This window comes from Anticarsia gemmatalis, chromosome 13 (assembly GCF_050436995.1).
Source record: "Anticarsia gemmatalis isolate Benzon Research Colony breed Stoneville strain chromosome 13, ilAntGemm2 primary, whole genome shotgun sequence".
NCBI lineage: Eukaryota > Metazoa > Arthropoda > Insecta > Lepidoptera > Erebidae > Anticarsia > Anticarsia gemmatalis.
The window spans coordinates 8645239-8668513 of record NC_134757.1 but is presented as its reverse complement, the minus strand read 5'-3'; the positions used below and the strand labels follow the sequence as shown (position 1 = coordinate 8668513).

Here is a 23275-nt window from a genome sequence, read left to right as displayed (position 1 = left end):
CTACCTTTTCACGGAAAATACAGGTGTACATAAAAAAGTCTAAATTATACCTTAATTGATTCAACCGCAATGCAGTATAATTTGTTCAGATTCCTAGCTGATACAATCGTTTGCAAGAGCTTCGTGACAAAACTAATAAATCCGAGCTCTCTTATATTTTCTGACTTATATTACTTAAATACGTTGTTATGGGACCATAAAAGGTATTTTATAGACCAAACGCTTCCTTATAGAGCAGTTAGAATAAAATGTTATTCATATTTTTTGATTGGATTGTTTTACATCAATGAGGTAGTTTTAATGGCTTTTGTACTATTTCCTACACACACTAACACGACTCATGTCGTACTGAGGAGATTCCACGAAAGTAGTTGGACAGTTCACATAAATATCAGGCATCACCATCCATCAGGCAGCGATGTCATGTGCAGGATCAACGTAGAGATTTGTTTTTGCTATCGTATTATATGAACTTGCTGTGACTTAGCAGCAGAAATCAATTTCTCAGAACGTCTGTTAATCTCAAATAATATTATCTTTATTTCAGAGTAAAAAATAGCCAGTAGCAACAAATATCTGTAAAATATGTTATACCTATAGTATCTTGTTCTATTTTCCGCTAAAAAGAAAGCCTTTATTTTGAATAAATAGAATTGAATTTTTATGCACCAGCCTAAAAAAAGCTGAAGTATACAATAATTTGTAAATTAACATGTACCTTTACACCATAGCGCATACTGGTACTAACGAACTGTTATAACAGTCATAAAAACTGCTTCAATGGAAATAAACTACGATAGCGATAATTACAAATATTTTTTTGTTCTCCTTGATTAGGGACTACTAATTCTACATAGTACATTTACGCATTTTCACCTTTACCGTAGTATTACTAAGCACTTCTCCCGTTATTGCATTCAATATTTTTCTAATACGAAAAATTGTTGCATACAGAATAATTGACTTTTAATGAGATTAGTATAACTATGAGTAATACCTACTAGTAACCTAGTTATCGATTCAATCTAAGCTCGTAAAAAGATGTAACAACTGGATGCACAATGCTCATTAGTACTATAATAATGTGAACAGTACCCGCAACGTTTCCACCATAAATATTAATTTCAACTAATGGTTCAATATCACTTAAATAATAACACTATAGAGCATACCTATTATTTGTAGATATTAACGACAAATTATTTAGAATCTTTATAGTCTTTATAGCTTAACACTAAAAAGAGCTGCCCTTAAGTATGCAAAAACAATAGGATAGTTGACTGTTAATCTTGCAGGATTGAATTTTGAGGGCGTAATAATTTAAATTTCAACATTATTTATTATACTCAGCTCCTATTGGTCATAGCGCGATGATATATAGCCTATAGCCTTCCTCGATAAATGGACTATCTAACACTGAAAGAATTTTTCAAATCGGACCAGTAGTTCCTGAGATTAGCGCGTTCAAACAAACAAACAATCAAACAAACAAATTCTTCAGCTTTATAATATTAGTATAGATTTATGAATAATAATTACATAGCGTGGGCATCCACATTGGATGAACCTTTTACGAGTACAAGTTTAATAATATTTAGTTTGATTGAATATGCACCAGATTACTATTCAACCTAACTAATTTCATAAAAATATTTACACAGTATTAAAATTAAACTACGCCAAGCTTCGATATAAAACGGCCTTAGTAAGAGCGATTAAGGTAACCCATTTTCCGAATAAGCTTCATAAAGAATGTATCGAGGCTCTGTACACAATGTACACACGATACTTTATCAAACACGTCTTACCACGTTGAACAAACAGTTGTGTTGTTATTGTGAATTGTAAGTGCACTATTAATGTTTCGTTTTAAAAGGCCTCTTGATACATTTAAGGGTAGTTTAGGCGACGTTTTTCGAAGACTTTTCAGGAGCCTAAATAGAGGTTGTTGTTGCCAATACTGAAATTTAGAATACAGTCAACTTAGATTTTTTTTTTAAAACAGGTTGCGAAATGCCAGTTACATTGATAATCTGCTGTTTATAGGTCTAGCTAATTCTTCAAGTGGGATTTGCTTGTTCATTCATTACTGCTCCCGAAATATTAAAGTTTTTAGTAAACAACAAACTGTTTTATAGTAAATGCTCTTCTTTTAATAATGTCGCAGTCAGTATTGTTTTAATTGTTAAGACCTTTACTCCTGAAAATGTGCTTCAAGATGGTTAAACAATATTTAAAATTTTATATAAATAAAACAAATGATAAGATTTTCAAAATTTTATTTCATCGTGATAGTAAATAGACGTAAGGATGTAAATAGTAATTGTACAATATACTTAATAGACCTTTTATAATGTACATTAAAATTATGAGCATTTATAATTAATAATCGTGTTCATCCTTAGATATGTACAACTTCAATTAGTAAAACTCTATACGGTACGCATTCTAATATCATGTAAAAGCTACATTCTAATAAGTACTTTAAAATACAAAATAAATATACTTAGTGGTGTAATATCTAAATATTTGCTTATTATACTTTTGAGAACGTTTGAGGGAAAATATTTTATTCATATTTGAGCCTAATTTATAATCACGTAATTAATTTCTTTCCTTTATTGAACTTTTCCTTGACAACGCAATAACGTGATCGTTTTCAATTAGGCCCAATTTGACTTTCAAATTAAAACATCTGAGAAAAATCATACTTAAATTAGGTACAATAGTAGTGAGGATTCAAAGTAACAAAATTTGAGATACATTCACAAAGTATTGGCACAAGACAACTTCGACCATACAAAGATATCAATGAAAACATGAGAAGATAAATTCCATTTCTAGATAGGGACACGCATATACACATCAATTTACGAATCCGTTTCATTTATATTTCATGTACATCTACGAACTTTGGATCGTCTGATTATAAATCACTTTGTAATATACAATATATTTTGTTACTTGATACTTTGCCGCAAAATGAAGCTAATTATTTCATACTCTTGACTGTTGAAGTAATAATAATGAATAATTCATTAGGTTTTATAAGATGTTTTGATGATGTAAATCTGCAACAAGTTGTTTATGTCAACTGCAGTAGAGAGACTGCGTCAATGTTGGTCAGCTTTCGGTGTCCGATTGACGTCACATCAATGTCGTCACTGATGTATGTATGCATGTACCTTTATCAATATATCAGAATAGTGTAACAATCGCTATACAATGTTTAAAATTAATTACACAGTTCCTTTTAAACGTCTATTCAGCTTTGAATCGATATGCTACTCAGTATTCGTGTATTCGATTCAAAAAGATATATTTTCTTAATTTAGTTTCCTCTATTTATTTATGGATTATAATTTATTCATTAAGCCTAAGATATTTTGATACTCATACCTAATATTCAGTTTGATTAGATTGTACACTACAGACACTTTAAAAGAAACTGATAAAATAAATTTAAGCTCCGTAATATTTTATCCTACTCTATCTATTAATTCAAAAACATCGTGTAGTCTAAAACTTGGGATTAAAATTGACCACTACATGGATTATTTATACCATACGTGATTATAATAATGACTGCTATTCGGTAGGTAGATTTTTTATAGTTACTTTATTAAAAATAGGGAGGATAGCAAGCCCTACAAGTTTTACTGAAGTCGATTTCTGAAACTGCGAAATATTGGCTGAATAATATCGACACACTTTTACAAAACTTACGTGCGATCCCAAGAGATATTTAAAATTACCTACTTTTGAAAACAAAACGAAATCATAATCATCTAAGGTAGTGCAGCACACGACTATCTAAAATCGATGAGGGATAAATCTATAAATAGTGGAGGGAATAATATAGTCTTAGCTTTGAAATAGGTATTTTTATTTCAAATATTTAATTATAGGATTTGGAAATATTCCGTGAATTGGATTTAAGGCCTACATTGACATGTTCTGTCCTTCTGGTCCCCAATCACCAGTACAGATTCATACATTTAGAAAATAAACAGTTATTTATTACAGTACAGACTAAATTTATCCACTTTTAATTAGTGCCTTTAATATCTATAATAACTATTTACAAAGATATTCTAATTAACAAAACAAATTGAGACAAAGATTTACATAAACATCGAAGTAGAAAATTGCAAATTAATAAAGTCACTAGCATAGGGTAAATAGAAAGGTCATTGAATAGGTTTTTACGGATTTAATTGACATCTCAAAAATACTTTCTGTAGTAGGATACGGATCAAAAAATATTCAGATGTGTCATACAAAAATAATAGCCCTATTTTAGTATAGAGAAAAAATAAAGTGGGCAGAGTTGAAAAGACTATGATACAGAGGACTAAATACACGATATACACACGTTAATATTAAATATTATATTCTCTCCTACTTCCGTCACACAGGTTCTCCACTAACCAATACATTTTTACACTCTAACACACCATGTGCAGGTAATACATTTCATTGGACCAAAGTTCAACCTTCAAATCTTTCACAGATTCTACCGCTACATAATATACTAGTTACATGCAAAATGTTTCATACCTACATGCAATACAAAATTTATGTACCATAATTATTATTACACTCACAGTGAACTAGCAACTAAAGTAAATGAAAAATTCTAAGACACTGCAGATTATTATAATACATCATATTTAAGACGTACTTACATCGAGATTGCTTATGATAAATTTATAGACACTTCCAATAAAGTTAAAAGTGGCACTGTTAATATTATTAATAATAGTAAAGTTATTGTGCAGTCCTTACGCTATCAAGGTGAATTAAAAGTCTAATCGCAATATCTTAACACTCAATAGACACGGGAGATTAGATACAAAAATATCAATGTTAGGATCAATGAAAACACACCACGCTAAAGCTATGGTCCCTCATCAAGACACACACATAGAACTTCAGCGGAAAGTCTTCGAAATTCGTTGTGACGCCGAAAGTCTGAACCATACGCTCAAAAAACACACACTATTATATCACAAAAGGAAAAGTTTATAGAAGTCCAGTGCAGTGCGATGCTAGTCTAGTCATCAGCTTTGGGACTTTGTGCGGGACTAGGCCATGGTGGCCTCATTTTTTCCAGCACATATTTGAGCTGGAAACTGGTATGGAAATGCTACAGATACTCATCTATCTGATCATAATCCTCGTCGGGGGGTGAGGGGCCGGACACCGAGAGGATCGGTAGGCCAAAGTGTTTGACAGTCTCGACGCTGCCACTGTCGTCTGATTTACTGGCTTCTTCGTTGATGGTTTCCTCTCTAGGAGGTTTGGCTGTGCACAGTCGCTCTGATGAGTCACTCATTGTTGTTAAAGGTATGTTGTCGGCCGATCTGCAAGCGAAGTAAATGTTAAAAACCAAAATAAACATTTGGTCATTTTTCGATTCCACGCACAAATATAAAAATCTCGTTTTAACATAAATGTCCATTACGTATTCGGTACATTACATTGTCCATCCATGACCCTTTTGTGTTATCGGTCCATAAACAAATACAGTCTGGAAACAAATACCTGTAGGCCAGACAAATATTTGTACCACACGGACTCAAACACAATGAGTCCCTGGGTACAAAAGGCTCACCGGCAATACGCCGTTTAGGTCGTTAAACTTTCACAACACAACGAAAATGTCTTTTTTATACAATCGACAAACATAAATAAGTAACGTAGTATATACTCACCTGGCTTTACGACATAATTTAGACTGAGAGCCGTGTCGCCTAAGAAACTCGCCGGCATCAAAACCAGGGAAGCCTGCAGGCTCAGCTGATACGAAGATAGCCGAATTGACCCGAGGACGACTGCATCGAGCCAAAAGTCGCTCTTCACACTCCAAGCTCTGTGTGTGCGTGTGCGACCAACGCATGTGCTGTAATAGAAGAAAAATAATGTTAAACGATGAAATAATTATTCAAGAACCCAGAGCTATTCAGTGAAGTGAATCTGCAATCTAAAATAACTATAACTAGATAGAAGGAAGATAAGAAAGAAGTGAAAATAAGACAAGATTCTGCATCTAAGAGAGAGAAAGGATAGAATTTCAAAAGCATTCCGTAAGAAGATAATAAAAAGGAAAAAAGTAAAGGTGTAGTATTTGAAGATTCAGATTTGTTTGTTAGTGTTCAGTCGACAAATGTCATCCAGAACTATTAGTTCAACCTAATTAATCATCTGAATAATATTATTGTACGCGAAGATCTTTAATTTTTGCGTATTCATTTCAAAAACAGAAACAAAATCTGAGGTAAAGTGTCTGTGATAAGTGAAGAAAAAACAACAAATAAAGTGAAATACACACGCAAAGTGTTCGAATAGGATTTTACAAATGTAAAAACAATTGCCGTATTGAATTCAGATAACAAGTTTCACAAGAGCCCGTGCCGGTGTGGTATAACTTCTTGAGAAAGTTTCAACTAAACCCGCATAATAATTACCGAGATAAATTCAATTTTACCTCTATTCCTTGCCGTACTTGTTATAGGGATTTGAGGATACAAAATGTACGTATACAACGATGAATTATGTAAAAGACATTTTCATATTTTAAACTAAACTACACCGTGGAGGACGATTAGCAAAATGTGCTATGGAATTTTAAAAACCAGTGCATGTTCTAGCTATGTTACGTGGAGCCTAAGATAATATTCACGGGCTTATTTATATTCACAATTTAATTTCAAGTAGCGTCTAGACATCATAAACGCCTGAAAACAATCCTCACTTGATCCACCGTCGCGCTAGATCTGTTTAAGACGCGAGTCTGCAGACAGTACAGGAATATGGTTTTATTTTCACGTACGGTAGGATTTATATCCACCTTAGTCAGAATTGTACCAGTAAACAGTGAATAAATTCTCTTTTACCATTTCGTTTCAGTAATCACATTCCTTGCATATTCAACGAAGTTCACGTTCAGTAAAAATTCAAACATCTGAATATACAAACAAGTAAATCCGTATTGTCTTGCGTGTCGGAAGAACGTCGTCATGGCGGACATGCGATGCTTGTGACATCAACAAATCCATGATTCTAAGTGAATGTACACACTCAAAATTCGAATAACTCAAAATACAAAATTAATTAACCTTAACTTAAAGGCGTAGGGGTGAATTTTCAGTGAACATGTTCAGATATTCTCAAGCCTTCGCTTGCTATCGTAGGACACGCGATTCGCGAGTTTGGAAAGGTAAACTTTTGTTTGGGTAAACGTATTTACATAAATAAATGGAATAAACTCTGTGTTCGTGTTAATATACAACGTTGTCTTAGTGAGAATAGCAGTGATAAATTTACAAGTAAGGTGAACACACTGTGAGAAATAGCTAGCTTCCTTAATAAAATAAACTGTCAAATTTTTCGTGCCCAAGCGGTGATATACATAGGTATTTTCACAAGAAATATTACGACACATTTGTTAAATGTAATTAACTAGCGCTAAGGTGACACGCCCCAATTATTTCATTTCAAATAGCGAGCTACTATTACCTTTTCAATTTTGGTGACGTCACTTACAGGGTAGGTTTCCGTCCTGTGGCAATAGGCTCGTTCAATCTTAATAAAACATTCAATGCTTCATTAAAATTTCTATGCTTTATATTAATACTTACAATTACATTCATTTAAAAATATATTCTTCATCAGCACAAGTCATACGTTTAGCTCCAATGTTTTGCTAATAGCCTAATTTAGATTACTTTTATGTTGTCAATATTGCAGGGACGGATTTCGGGATGACGCTTCATAACCTCAGGAATAATAACAAACATTCAATAAAGTCCAAGTAGCCAATCTAATTTTAAATTTGGGTGAACAATCTATAAAAACGTGATATTAAAGCTCAACAGTTCAAGTACTAAAGATTTACATAAAGATATGCCTACAACGTTTGTAAAATTTATATAACCTTAACATACAGTAGTCGAGCCATTAGGTGAGTATTAAAATTTTTATAATTCACCTATAAAAAATCGCGTGCAACACCTTCCATTGTAAATGTGGAACATTTGATTTTTTTATTCAAACTAGATTTTATTTCACCTTCTAGTATTTACATCGGAGGATGAGTGACCTAGGTTTTATCGCCCGCTATTTTTACATTAACCTTTATTTTTTTTACCCCATAATTATGAGTAATGTGCATTTGTAATTTATGACGGGAGTTAATAGGTTTTATTTTTAATTTTATTATTGTTGTACACGATGCAGTAGTACTATTTAGCTTTACAATAACAGCACTAAGTGCATATTTGTCACTATTTTATTTTTCTTTGACTATATAATTTTTTTCAGAAAAGACTAGTTCAGTGAGTTTCTTATTATCCCCGTTATGACTACTTTCTATTTTGTTAGAATAAAGTACATTATTAAGTGTTCTAAAATTAGCATTACTTAATTTTCATTGCCTTAGGTTCACCTGGCGGTAATATCACTGGAACAATAAACTCGACTCTCAAATATTTTATGATCAAACAAATCGGAAATTCTATTTAAAGAAGGAGTTAGTAGTCATGAACTGAATTCTAATTAATATTAAAATTTACGAAGGTCATTAAATACGTTCATAATGACTCATTAAAGTTATGCTTCCGCCAATAAATTATTCAACAAATTGTACAAAGCCGAAAATTAAACCCAATTATGTACTTTTATAATCGTATTATAATAATAATTTTATATTCTTTGTGAGTAAGATTTCCGGGTGAAAGATTTTATTTTATGACGTCACGTATTTTGTTTGTTGGACTCCGGGGGTTATTAAATTAACTAATTTTGTTAAGTGCTTTAATTTATGTCCACCTTGTGTAATACAAACATTTTTTAATATTTTTTAACCTGACTTTTACATTAAAGATGTATCAACGCTTTGTATGTATCTTAAACTACAATTATATTTCCATGTAATAAAACAAATTTTACCTTTTATAGAGTACCTATCGTATTATATGTATATAAAATTTCTATTTATTTCTATATGCCATAATTTTGTTTCTTTGTTATATTTAATTGTATAATGTGTATGCACCGTAACATTTATTTCGCGCTTAAACAAAATTATTTCATTTTTTCATTCAATCTAGTCGCAAGTTCCTTTGTTAAAATGTCTCTAACATTTATTTAAGTTGACTCTTTCTGCGCTAGTTCTAAGAGTCAACGAAGAAAAATGGTTAAAACACGTATGAGAAATGGAAGATACGTGGGCTATTTATTTTTTCAAAGTATTAAGAGATTGGTTTGAGTATAAATTTTACGTAAGTTAAAGTTTTTAAAAAATACTAAATATTTAAAATATTTTAAAACTGAACTGACTAACTAGCTTACTAAATTAGCGTATCTTAACAAACAATAGATTGACTATTATATAATAATGCATTTAAGATAATTTACATTGATTAAACAATCCCCTACATTGTTAAAGTACTATGGTACCCCTAGAATTTGAAAAAAAAGTTTACTCAATAAAACAAAACAGAAATAGCTCACCAAAAACAAAACCCGCAATGCATTGTTCATAATTTCATAACAGAGAACAACTAACTCATTGTAAAATGGATTCAGTACTTATTAGTGCACTGTTTGGAGTTTGAGAGAAATTGAATTAGCAACTTTAGAGGCGTGCAGGCCTGAGTTGTGTAACAGAACGGTGAGGGCAACTGCAATTGACGTGCATATTGCTACCTACACGGCAATCCGCTTGTTACGCAATTTGACAGGTGAATATTCCTCTAAATTTAAATTTACAGAGATTCGTTCGTTCATTTATTTGAGAGTGACAAATGAGGATATGAGCGCTCATTTATTTAAGCGTTGAGCCTGAATGTGTCCCAAAATGTGAATTTACGTGGATTTGTCAGTTGCGTTTGACAAATTGTTAAGCATTTTTGGGGAGTAATTTGTTGAGACTAACTTGAACTTAGCACAATAGTAAATTATTTTCTTGAGACACTTGTGTTATATTAGTGTGTGTTTATCTTTAATAATGTACTTTAATGTGCGCGTCGAAGAATATAATTGAAAAACATTTTTATTATTATTTCTGAAAATTCGTAGATTCATAATTGAAATTATTAAACGACTTTACATCTAACTAGCACTGCTAATCAGTACGTAATAATGTAATTGCTGTTTTTATTATGATTTCTTTTTTTTATTCTCAAAAACAAACTTTGCTTTTTCATATTTTTAAACAGGACTAAGCTTACTGCTATATATTTTTGTTCATCACTCATTGCTGTCACCACAAAACGTTACACAAACATTTCTCAACACATAATGGACTTAGCGAGTCTCAAACTTGATTTACGAACAAAATTATTTTAACCACAACATCGATCACGGCCCCTTGAAAATTTACGGACGGAAATGTGGCAAGCTTGTTACCAACGGTAATATTTCCTTTGTCCGGTAAAATAGAGGCAGTTGAACCGACCATTTCGGTTGGAACAGTGGTAAAATGCAATTTAGGAGCAAGTCGCGATTATTGTACGTTTTAATGACGAGATTTCGAATTGTTAATAATGATTCTTAACTATGGTTTTGTGTAGAGCAAAATGAATTATGTAGACTTTTTAACTTTCTAGCACATTATTATTTTTTGCTAAGAGAACTTTTTACGATGCTTATTTGATTTATAAAGCCCTAACAAAGATTCCATGATAAGTATACAGCTTTGACCAAAATATCAAAAATGATAATTTATATTTTAGCTACTATTTTCACAATTTTGAATAGATTTGTAAGATCTACTAAGTGAGTAACTTAAAAACTCTTTTTGCTCAGAAAAATCTGTTTAAATTTTGCATTTACAGTAATGAACTTGCTTTAGAACTACAGAATTAAATTTGATTCTCTCTAAATTAACATTTTTACTTCTGCGAAGTGCATTTTTTGTTTCTTTCATTTAGTGGCACGCTGCTTTGAGTCCACTTGAAAGAGGACTTTAGTAAAACTGAATTATAAAATCTAACAACTCCGTTTTTAATATAGTTTATTGCTTTATAAGAAAAGTCCTTTTGTATAGCAAACTAGACTGTTTCTCTCTGTGTTTTTTGTGATTCTTTGTCGTAAAATATGTTTATAATTTAGAGAAAAGAATAGTTATTGTTCAGATATGTATTGTTACAAAGTAATATTTGTTCCTGGTATTCAATTATAGTGCTTTTATGTCCAAACGTGAACGGTGCCGGTCAAATCAAAAATATTGCAACGTGCGTTTATAAATTAATAAAGTCTAGGACGTCTTAGCGTTAGGACCTACATAACCAATATTATAAGTTAATCGTGTTACTTTGACTATTTTAATACAGTATGTATACAGTATCTCTTCATCAAAAGGACGAAAATATTGGGGGATGTGGTTTTAGCTTTTAAATTAGATGAAAAAAAAAATGTCAACTGACTGTGATTGTACTCGCGGGCGCTTGTTTAGCCCATAATGAGTGACACAAAAAAGTGATGAAGGGATTTACAGGGTCAATAATAATATATTCGACGTCCGTACAGTGCTGTGACTTGTTGTAGCATCATAGCCCTATAAATAGGGCGTGGACATTGTGGACGTATCCTTAAATGAACAAAAGACGTGACCGGTGCAAGTGTCGACTCCGTGTAATTAGCGTGCGTAGCAGAAATACGTGTAAAACGCGACTTTGGTAACACACTAGTAAGCGTGCTACGGCTTACTTGGTGGTCGCAACCGGCACACCGGCATTGGCAGTGGGAGCATGCCCGCGATTTAGCGCGGGCAGGGCTCCGCTAGCTACCGTGGTTTTGCTCGTCTTGGGCGGCATGCAGCAATGCAAATTGACAGCCGCAGTCGCGGGCGCTCCGCCGCGGGTATTGGAAGCAACGGTCCAGGAGACAGCATACGTCCTGCGCACGACACCATTTAAGCAACACGCACATAGCAACAATGACCGCTACCTACTTTGTTTCACTTGGGGGCGGAACAACTAAAAGTGGGATCGGGGCATAATTTAACACAGATTGCGTAAATGCTGGAATAAAATCACTTCGACCCACAATTTTTTTATTAGTCCAATAATGAAGTATTTGTTGGTCTAAATAAAATATTCCAGCATTAGCTCGCTTCATAATCAATAAACATAATCTAAGGCGACAGAAGAACAATACAAATAGCAATCTACGCTGCATTTGTTCAGTAACTGTCATGTCAATGTTTTCCTGTATTGTGTGATTGTTTGAAACAGCGTCAACTCCATTGATTAGTTTCGAAGAACGGATTTAAATTCTAAATAACACAAATACATAAGTACTTGGAAGTTTAAACTGAATGCATATTTGATGAATTCAATGAAAATTAATTTCAGTCATGTTAACCGCAAATCATTTTTTTTGTTTTTATCGAAATACGTATGCCGTTTGTTCGTATCAACCGCAAATATTTTTTATATAACAGCTTTGAAATTTGTTATGCTAGATTGAAATTGAATTTATGCTAAATTTGGAATAAATAAATTCATATGGACAGTAGAATATTTAAATAAAATCTGCGCATGTTGACAATTTAAATATTATTTGTTAGCGAAAGTCATTGCGAGTTTCCTCGACACTAATTAACTTTTCACCGAACATGTACGGAGCGTTTTAATTAAACTCACGTTCTGTTATTTTGTTTTATTCTATGTAGTAAGGTTTTAAATCGAGTATGTGAGCTTGTAAGTGACACGACTAATCTTTATTTGATCCTGATTATCAAGCCTTAGTAGTACGAAATCGCTAAATCGAAGAAAATATTGTTTTCACACAGTTTCTTCCGTGTTTGTTTATGAAATTCCTAGTGGTCTTGTTAAAGGTATATTATTGTAGTAAGGTGAAGTACTATTTATACAATAATACTATGCTAATATGTATTTTTTTCAGACATAGAAAGTATATTCTTCTATAAAAATACAATGTTCTAAAACATTAGCAAGAAGAAAAAAATAATAAAATTAAATATTTTTAGTTTCGCATCGACGAAGATATTTTGTAGACAATAAAAAATGGAAGGGTCACTCTAGGTTCTTAAATTTTGCAGGCACATGCTTATTTATCAAAAAATCTAATTTCCTTTTCTAGGGATCGTAAGTATCCGAAACTAGTTCTACTAACTAAATGAGATAACGTTCATTACGTAGTAATTTTTCTTTCAACCTGAATTGATCATAACGGTGTAAGGCCACACCTCTTTTTTGCGAATCTCGTTAAGTCGATAAACAAGATTTTAAGATATTGTAACACATGAATCTGGGTTCATGCTTCTAAATATGATTTGGATAGAGGGTCTAGGTTTCAAATCCATGCCATGTATTTAATTATTTTATATTATTCATGCATTTTCAAAACCACTCCTTCAAACAGCCAACCGGTGTCTAAACGTGCCATTGTTCCTTTAAGAACACCCGGTTTAACTTCCACTGATATTGACACGATTATCGTCTTTTCGTTAATCGTCTTCCACTAATTCCTTCCACATGCCTGAACTCACGCAAACCTTGCACAATTTTGTCGCTACTTCTTTTAAAACGTGATCTATACTATGACTTGCCAACAGTTCGTCACACAAGCATCTAAACAAATAATCTAGGTAGCATTCGTGTCAAAAAAACTACTAAGTATATTTACTTTAGTAGATGTTGGTTCTGCTAAAAACTGACAGGCCTAGAACAAAAAAAAGTCAATATTAATGTCAATGTACATAATTCTTCTGTACGTGTGTTTGTCGCATAAGACCTCCGAAACAGTAGGTCCGATTTGGATGTAATTGTAGATGTATATTTAGGTTCCTGTATGATTTCAACACATACTTGGATCGAGTAAGTATGCCATAATGTCAAGCTGTTATTGCGGGCAGAATAACGTCCGCTGGATCATGTAGTATAGGTATTATCATACGTATCATATCAATATAGCCCTTGAAATCGAGTTAGTTACCCTCGGCGAAGGGTAATGTACTAAAATTCTATTGTAGTCAAGTCTTTGTGTCACGTACGCCGTAATCTTAAAGATTTTCTTCACAATTTCTATAAAGACATGCTTAACTTTTCAAGTGTGGCATCTTTTAAGTTTGTTCAAGCTTAGGGATTAAAACTTTCATTTTTCAATAGTTCAAGTGTGAATTTTGGAGTTCGTGAAAATGTGAATATCTTTGCGTTGAAATTCAATGTATAAACTTTTTGCATAATGTTGTACAATATTTTCAAAGCGCTTGCTTTATAAAATCAAATGCTATGTAGAGTTATATTTAAGAAAGGTTTTACTTCATATTAGGTCGGGGAAAAAGACTTTTCGCAGTATAGTATGTATGAACTAGACTTTTTCCCCGACCTAATATGTATATTGCTCACAATCATAGAACCGTGCTCATTTCAATTCAATTTGTTAGATATCACATTGGTTTCTTATTATTAAAAGCCTTTCCAACCCCATGCATATAGCCCTTACCCTCACTACTAAAAAGACGGCCGATCACTCATATTTTCTATTTCAATATTAACTACGAAACATTTGGATATGAACCAAATCTTTTGAGAATATTATAATTTACTACACAATACATCAAAATCAATCCTATTTAAGTCAGCAAGTTAATCCAACAGACGTATAGTAATGCATTTCCCATTTTCATTTTCAGTTATTACAATACAAAGGCTGGATTTCATTCATTTGTGAAGGTATTATTTTGTACGTCATGAGTTTATATCGTTTTATAAAAGCTCTGATAAATTGTTTCATTTTGGAATCGTATGTTATATTAATAAAGTGTAAGGGATTATGATTAATTAGTCGGTTATTTTCCATTTTAATTGTGAAATCAATTGGAACTATTTGAAGGTTTAACACATTTGAATTTTCAGTTTAGATTTACTAAATGTACACTTAATGTTATAAGTTAGTCTTCTGATTAAAAATACAATTTTTGCCGGCTAACTGTAGCGCGATTTTCTAGTCAGTACTATTGAGTAACAAGAGTTTGACATTTAAAATACAGTGCCACAATAGTTTCTACGCTCTACGCTAGAAACGCTGATCCGATTTTCATAAAATTCTCGTCTAGTGGTAGAGAATAGGTGAGAACTGGTAAAATCAAATCTTTAAAATAAAACGTTGTATTTTTAAGTAGAAATGAAGAATGATATATCTGTCGCTGGCAATTAAAAATAAAAATATCAGGTTCATTGGAAAGTAGGTTATCATACTCTGCGATTGTTTAATCTCTCATTGAAATTGTAAAATAGTTTCTATAAATAGTGATATGGAAGTATGAAAATATGAAAAACAAAAGCCAAAGTAGATGTTAAAATTGATATAATGGTAATGAATGGTTGGCGTGATACAGGCACATGTGGAATTATCTTTGAAAATCGAAAACGTTGGATTTTTTAACACTGATATTTGTAAATTGGTTGTGAATTTGAAATTAATTTATAATTTGTTTTTTTTTTTCTCATGGCTATTCGACCGCTGGATGAGGGTCTTCCCCCAAAGGAGTAAGGGTTCAACGCTGGCCAAGTCCGTGATGGGGATTTTGCACGCCCACAAGAAATGTACTAATGAACTTTTAGGCATGCAAGGTTTCAATGCACGTTTACTTTTTAAATGATGTCCTAAATAGTCAGTTGCAGGTTGATTCTGCTTACTACACGTGACACGCTGTGTAGAAAAATCTCTTATTTCATTTGTTTTATAATACGAAGAAGGCTTTTAGTTCTCTAAAAATAAAATTATACTACACAATAAAATCTTCAGTTTCCAATTCGATGTCCTTTTCTCAATACTATTTTGGATTCTAGTTATTTGATTTACAAATCCCGTTTCTTGAGAATGCAATTTATTTCAAGAATACAAATTGCCTTATTAAAGAAACATGCTTGTTAGCATTGAAAACCTGATGTAAATAAGGTTTTAAATAAATCTATTTTTATTAAATAATGGATTTTGCTCGTATCTTGATCTTTGAATTCATCCTCAATCTGTAATGATTTTAAGAACCAAATTCCCTAATGATAAAGAAATTAGAGCTTTGTTTGCTTTTAGTAAAAATATAAACATCTTTTTTTTATTAATCAAAAACTATGAATAAAAAAAGAAAGAATATATTTAAAGAATCTCACCACGAAGTATTGTTAAACATTCAAACATGACTCGAATACTATCGAACATTGCATATTCGTTTTTCTCAAAACCTTATCGAAGTTCTTACACTACAGCTTTACATTTCCGACGAGTTGTGGTGTAAAGGTTTTCTTCCGACGGCTTATCTTACACAAATCTTTACAGCACTTGTGTGTGCACATATAAATGCACATACATGAGAGCTAGTTCAAGTAACTGAATAAAAGTAAATGAAACTGAAAATTCTCGGTATAGAATGTTAATACTAATATTAATAAGGTGAAAAAACTGTACTATGTTCAAGGACAATTGTTTAACTAAATAACGAACTTATACAAATTATGGAGTTATTCTAAACTGTATGTCCTCTACAAAATGCAGTACAGTGGCTGTATAAAGAAAATTTTGGAAAATTGGAATGGGTTTAATGTATAAAAGAATACGGAATTTAACGCGAACACGCATTTTACCTTAAAATGCCTAACGCTTCGGCGCAGGTTGGACTCGACGTGGTCGCAGGCTGACTATAATTAACAAAATCTTTGTTATTTTTCCATGAAACAATAGTTTTAAAACTATCATATAAAAAATAGATAAGGTTTCAGAATAAAGGTCTTATTTCAGAGAAAATTTGCAAAATCGTGAAGTTGCAATAAGAAAATAGGGTAATAAAATTCTAGTCGAACACTAACTGCAGACGTTTTATCGGACTTTTCTGCTAGTTAACTTTTGCTTCGAACGCTTAAACTTCTAAATCGACTATTTCATAAAGATAATAATAAGATAGTCTAACTTTCCTCCCACAGCTTGTCCGGTCATAAAATCTTAACGGGAAATAATGAACTATTAAGTAATCATATCGTTACTTTCATTCTTACAATTTTACTCATATTTTATATTCTATTCAAAAGTTTGGATGTTTCCTACTCCATCACGCCAAAACTCATGAGCGTATTTTGATGAAATTTAATACGTAAAGCATAAAAAAATGAAGCAAGGGAAGTTTATAAGAATAGTGGCGTTCACTGGTCTCATCTTACATCTATGGGCAAAGGCTTGATTTTATGTATGTGTATACTGTAGGAATGTACAGATTAAAACTTTCTAGTCTAGGATATAATCTCTATATTATTATTGTAATCTATTGAACACATTGTCATAATTCATAATACTTTTAACTCCGCAATATTATAAGCCGCTGGCAGAAACTAGTTAAAAATATCACCATTATTATTTTATCTGAAAACCATTTAAAAAGCACTTATCCACCACAAACAACAGTTTGTGTTTTATTTCAGCACATAACAATTTTATCGCAATAAAATTATAATTGTTGGCTATAAAATGCATTTTAATAGCTATAATAATGATTTAATATTATTTTCAGCCATTAAGAAAATAATCCAATTTTATGAAAGCAAACTTCAAGAAACGCTTGGCTTGTAATTTTTGTCTAGTTGTGTGAAGAAACCTGGTGAGACAGGTTTGCTGCTAATAAATGTAAGATAAATAAGAAGAGGAGAGATGTCTCTCTCTCTCTCTCTGCCTTGCTATCCATTCATACTGTTGTGTGGTCAGAATTTCTATTATTTATCCTCCACTTCATTTTGTCGCCAAGACGATGTTGAGGACACACACTTTCTAAAATAAATAAATTAAAAAGAACTTGTAGAATCAATAGTAAGTGGAGAGAGTGAAAGCAATGCAAAATACGACTGAATATCATAAAAATACTTATATTCAGAGTCACTAATTTCTATGTTATATTATCTACTAACGATAATGTATGTATATACACATCTATATTTATGTATAGTCACATGACCACATTGTTATTTATTTGTAAACCTTTTTTTCAACTAAATTTTCCTCCTTTATAATTTAAACACCTACTTCATTTAATCTCTGCATCACCCCAAGGTAGACCTGCAGAAAATGTCTTAGGCATTAAGTCCGCCTTTATACAAATTGTATAAGAAGTTTAAATAAATAAATAATGTAAAAATAATTTTCATGTGAAACCGTCAGTGGAACACCTGTAGAGGTAAAGTATTGAACATTGTTCACCCAACATTCGACGTCCGACAAGTTAATAAGCGCTTAAAGAATGCTTTAAGGCGATGACTTGCAACCTGTCACTAGAACGAGACTATTAACTTAGACTTTGAACTTGAAACCAAGTATTTAGCACGTCTTATAAACTTAACCATATATTTTAGGCTATGTTTTAAAAGTTTCTAAGTTTGATACACATTTTTATTTAACGTGTTGACAGTGAAATCATTACATATAAGTTTGACAGTATTTTTTTTAGGTTTAAATTCTACAGAGTAAAGACAAACGGTGTCCTTCTACAGCGCAATTATCTATCGCTGTCGACAACCGGCTAACTATTGATAATTTTTTATATGAAATCCTGATACGTGCCTCTAACGGGTGCCGTAGGAACTATCTCTATAGTCATTTTTGAATTAAATATCTAACTCTTGATACTCGATAAGACCGACAGTATCCCACTTCTTTACTAAAAATAACCTAAATTAAACGAATATTTTATGAAAGTAACGATTCTTAGTGGACTTACAAAGTTTTCTTATTTTTACCATACATACGAATAGCTAAACCGAGAATGTATACAAAAGGTAGAAATATTTTTAAACAAATATAAGCGGAAAGCAAGACCGTTTATAGCCAATTTGTTGACTCGATTACAAGGCAAAGCTGCAAGAATCTTTTGCAAAATACACCGGCTAATAGCCTGTCATTACTGCATTTATACGAGAAAGAACTGTATACAAATGTAGGAATTTTATTTTGAATTCTCTTTCTTCTATTCTACAAGTAGTAGTTTTATTACGTTAGTATTTGTTTCCACGTAATCTACTATAATAAAAACAATCTAAGCTAATTCATTCGAAAAGTACTTTTCAGTATACATATACTTCAAAGGATAATACCAATATATAAACTACAATTAAGCATTAAATATTTTAAACCACAACAACTTAGAAACAGCCTTGTCTCATATAACCTTAGCCAATTTTAAACAAATACTTGAACAGAACAAACTTTATAAACATAAACCAACACTCAAAAAGTATCGTAATAACACAATACCAAAAGTCTACCGCACATAATTCTGACTGAAACTTGAGACAGTAAAGACTTCATCTCATTAGTACTCCAGACTGCTTCAATAAATAAAAAAATCAACATAACTCACGACAATAAAGCAAGGAGATAAAACGCGACACTTACTGAGCACAAAATTACTTATCTTAGGCGTGTAAGAGTGAGAGAGACGGATGACGACGAAGTCTGCTGTAAAGGTAATGAACGATGGGGGTATTCTATATAGAGAGTCACTGAGAAAGGTGTTCATAGAATGATGGTATTTTTGAAAAAATCTGATGTCGTCTTTGAACTTACGATAATATATCGATTGTTTCTATATAAATTATTTTATTGAGAGAAGGAGTCTATAGTTTGATAGTGTAAAAAACAATATTGGATGGCTTCTAGGTGTAGCAATCTTGATATGTCCTATGTTTGTATACTTTTGCTGCATTCAAACGCAAAGGATAAATCTGTTAGGCTCTTCGTCTCGGAAAATGTATGTCTATTTGTCAAAAAGTACACAAAGTGTATTTTCATGAATGGTCTGCTTAATATTACAGTGAACCACCTCCTTATCCTATCCGTTAACTGTGACTGTAAGAGTTCACAGGATTACAAATACTATCTGAACACACTGATACCTATTAATATAGATTGATGTTTGGTAACATGGAATGATTCAACTACACTAGTAATCAACCAATCAAACTTTTACCTAATAGAAATAAACTGCGACTTTTTTTATTATCTACTACTAAAACCATTATTTCGAGAACTACATATTTTTAGACATCCCCAAAATAAAATGACAAATTACTATTATTAATAAAGAAAAAGTCCTCAACAACGATCAAATACCTCAACAATCAATCGTAAATAATCTAAAGTGGTTCGACAATAAACAGTAAAGGCAGCATATTTATCAAAAGCTGTAAACACCTTGTTAGCAGATAATCGCCCCACCTACAACTGTGACGTCATTCAGCTTTTTACGTTTTATATCGTGGCGACCTAAGCCCGCTTTTTATTTTTAGGTCAATTGCTTCTTACGTGTGATTAGCTTCAGATATAGGTTTTATTCTTAAATCGATTGGCTTTGAAGCTTGAGTGATAAGTTTGAATATTCAAATAAATTGGATAGGTGTTTTTGTTTTACCACAGTACTTCTTTGTGAATTTCACACTTTTTAGATGTGGGCAGGTAAAGTTTCAGAACCAGTGCAGGCAGCTAGAACTTTTACTAATAATAATAATACAATCGGTTCGCCAAACCTCAGTGTCACCGAACCCGTAATCAAACCCTGTACCTCGCAATCAGCAACCATTAACATTATTTACGGATCCTACGTAATAAATAAAAGTTCTTATACAAAATTCTGTTCTCTATTTCAACTATTACATTAACTCATCTATATTGGCTTTCTACATTACAAATTGGGGTTCAGATCTAGAGCACGGTTTCGAGTTCACAAAGTTATGCATTAGGTATTAATTGGCTTGCTTTAACGGTGCAGGAAATCATCGTGAGGATGTTTGAACGTCCCTCAAATAGTTTGTGAAACTTTGTTAACTTATACAATCTGCACCTCAAATAGATTGGTAGATCCCTTATTATAGATCTTATAGAATTCTGGTTCTTGCTATGATTATTATCATATAATCTAGTAACCGGCCAAATACCGCTTAGAACCTCCCTTCCTATCGAAAAATCATTGATCAAATTGGCGGAGTTGATAAAGAAAAACAATCAGATATGGTTAGTTTGTATTTTTCATTACACTCGCGTGTAATTTTTGTAGAATATTCAAAAATGTGGTTAGAATAAATGTCTTTAAGTGGTCAGTGTTAGACTTCGGGTCTTCTCCTATATCGTGTACCAAATTTCATCAAAAGCTGTTCAGCAGTTTATCCTTGGGAAAGCCAGAGAGACTTACTTTTTTCATTTAAAGTATCAATAATAGTGGGCTGTAATTATTAGTTAGAATGTATTTAATTTATACGAGTAGTAAAACTTTAACAGTCCCATGCAAAAGGTTGCTTTAAGCTAATCATTTTCTTTGTTCACAATCGTGGCTTAGATCTAAGGTCTGCAAGGACGTGTGGTACTACGCAGTTCTAGTTAGAATATTCCTCGCTTTAAACAACATTGTTAGAAAAATAGAACCTTTGTAAGAGGTGGTTAGAGAAAAACAAGATTATTTTATAGACTTTTAGTCAGTTTTATAGTAGACAGGGTTTGAGCTTTTGATGGGAGATTGTTGTTTCGGTGTATAACAGATCTAAAACTAGTCTATTTTTAAGCCTTTTATTTTTTTTAAGCCCTGTCATGAGTTTTCTAGACCAATTACAAAGTCTGGAAAGGTCTTCTCATGTTTATTTGTGCTATTTTTGTAAGATTAAATAGAAGTTTCTCTCTTTTTACTCGGAGTACAATAGTCCCATTAATGAAATGCACTCTTATCTAGACTGTATTGCATGTGATACACGTAGATTTATGTTTATTTTACGCAAAACAGATCGATTTTCCAGTCAATTTTCAAAGCACATTTAATAAATGTGTAAAAGTAATTATTCTACAGAAACTCTTAGAGTTTGTTGCCGTGCTTCGTGCTACAAATGTCATAGCTTCGTAAAGAAAAGTAATTTCAACTTCAAAATATAATATCACATATTTATTGTTGACAAAGCCTGAGTTTCTAGTTTCTAGTGAAACCGTCTAGTTCTTGCAGTTCAAAGCTTTACACATGTGCAAAGTTTAATAAGTTATTACCTTGGCTTCTACGTCAACTTTACCGACGGTACGTTATAATATTATTATATTATTTTGATTATGATTGAAGTAATATGAATTAAATACGCAATTTGTTCTCATATTACGTGGTTATTAAAAACAGCTGGTGAGGCCACATTTGTTATGACATATTATCGTAATTTGAGCATTAATTAATATGGTATTTTTAGTTGTAAATATAATCTCTATATCTTTGCTCAGTTTTAATAACTGAAAATCAAAATGACAGTCAGAAAAATATTCTAGAGGGTTCTGTTATGCGCATTAAAGAATATTTCGACTGATAATTACCAGCTAGAATGTTAAATTCAGAAACTATTGTAGTCCATGTAAACGAGCCTTTGTGTTATTGTATGGAGATAATATAATCCTCTTTAGCATAACATAGCATGCAGAATGTAGATATTATTTCATATTATACACCTTCGTTCGTCCCTTCGGGGAAATTCCGATGCGAACATCCAAAGACAACGTGACCTAATAAAATATTTAAAACTCGTATAATAAGTCCCAAAACCGTTCCGAATTATAATTTGACCTGACCCTTTTAGAATATAACCATCATATTTTATGCACGTAAGTCTATTAGCGCTAAAATAACGTCACCGAAAAATTGGATCAACGATCAACCTTTTGTGCTGGGCAGGTCAAGAGGACACGTTCGCGACAAATTAATCTACCCTCAATGAATCACGTGATCTAAGTAAATAAAACTGACCGGGTTAATAGCTGTCTTGAGAGGAGTCTCTAGGATAAAAGAAAGGAGGTTAATAAAATCGTAGGGAAGCTTAAAGGACTAATGAGTAGTGATATGGGAGAATGAGGCTCTTATGTTGATGTTTCCGGTTGTTGATGGTGACTTTCTGGGGCATTGTCGTGTGGATGTGAGATAGTGGATTTGCTGTCCTTTTATGAGACTGTTCACATAGCAACGGCGGAAGAATAAAACAATATAATACATGGCTCATATCATTACAGTTTGTTTACCCATAGTAACACTATAATTACCCGTGTCCATAGTCAAATGGATTCGATCAAAACGTCGGATAAACAAATAAGGAAACCTAACCTTTAATTTTCAATCGCTTTTAAGACCCGTTTCATAATACTATTATGAATACAAGTCGAGTTTAAAATCGTTTAACCAAGTAAATTGATTTTCCCTGACAAATAGTTTCAAACTTGAAAGGGACAAAGCATAAATCAGCTAATAACGTTT

General features: G+C 32.3%; 1 protein-coding gene across 3 annotated transcripts in view; it reads right to left on the bottom strand.

The window, feature by feature from the left end:
* Nucleotides 1–2268: 2268 nt before the first annotated feature.
* LOC142977942 (fibronectin type III domain-containing protein 5) overlaps nt 2269–23275 on the bottom strand; it is a 152688-nt gene continuing 131681 nt past the window's right edge. For 2 of the 3 annotated variants that reach the window (XM_076122079.1, XM_076122080.1), the window contains exons 8-10: nt 13660–13695; nt 5718–5905; nt 2269–5366 (exon numbers count right to left, since the gene is read on the bottom strand). In XM_076122079.1, coding sequence (XP_075978194.1) covers nt 5150–5366; nt 5718–5905; nt 13660–13695 — 441 coding nt within the window. In that variant the 3' untranslated portion in view covers nt 2269–5149. The remainder of the gene's footprint in view (nt 5367–5717; nt 5906–13659; nt 13696–23275) is intronic. The other variant, XM_076122081.1, reaches the window with a different exon arrangement.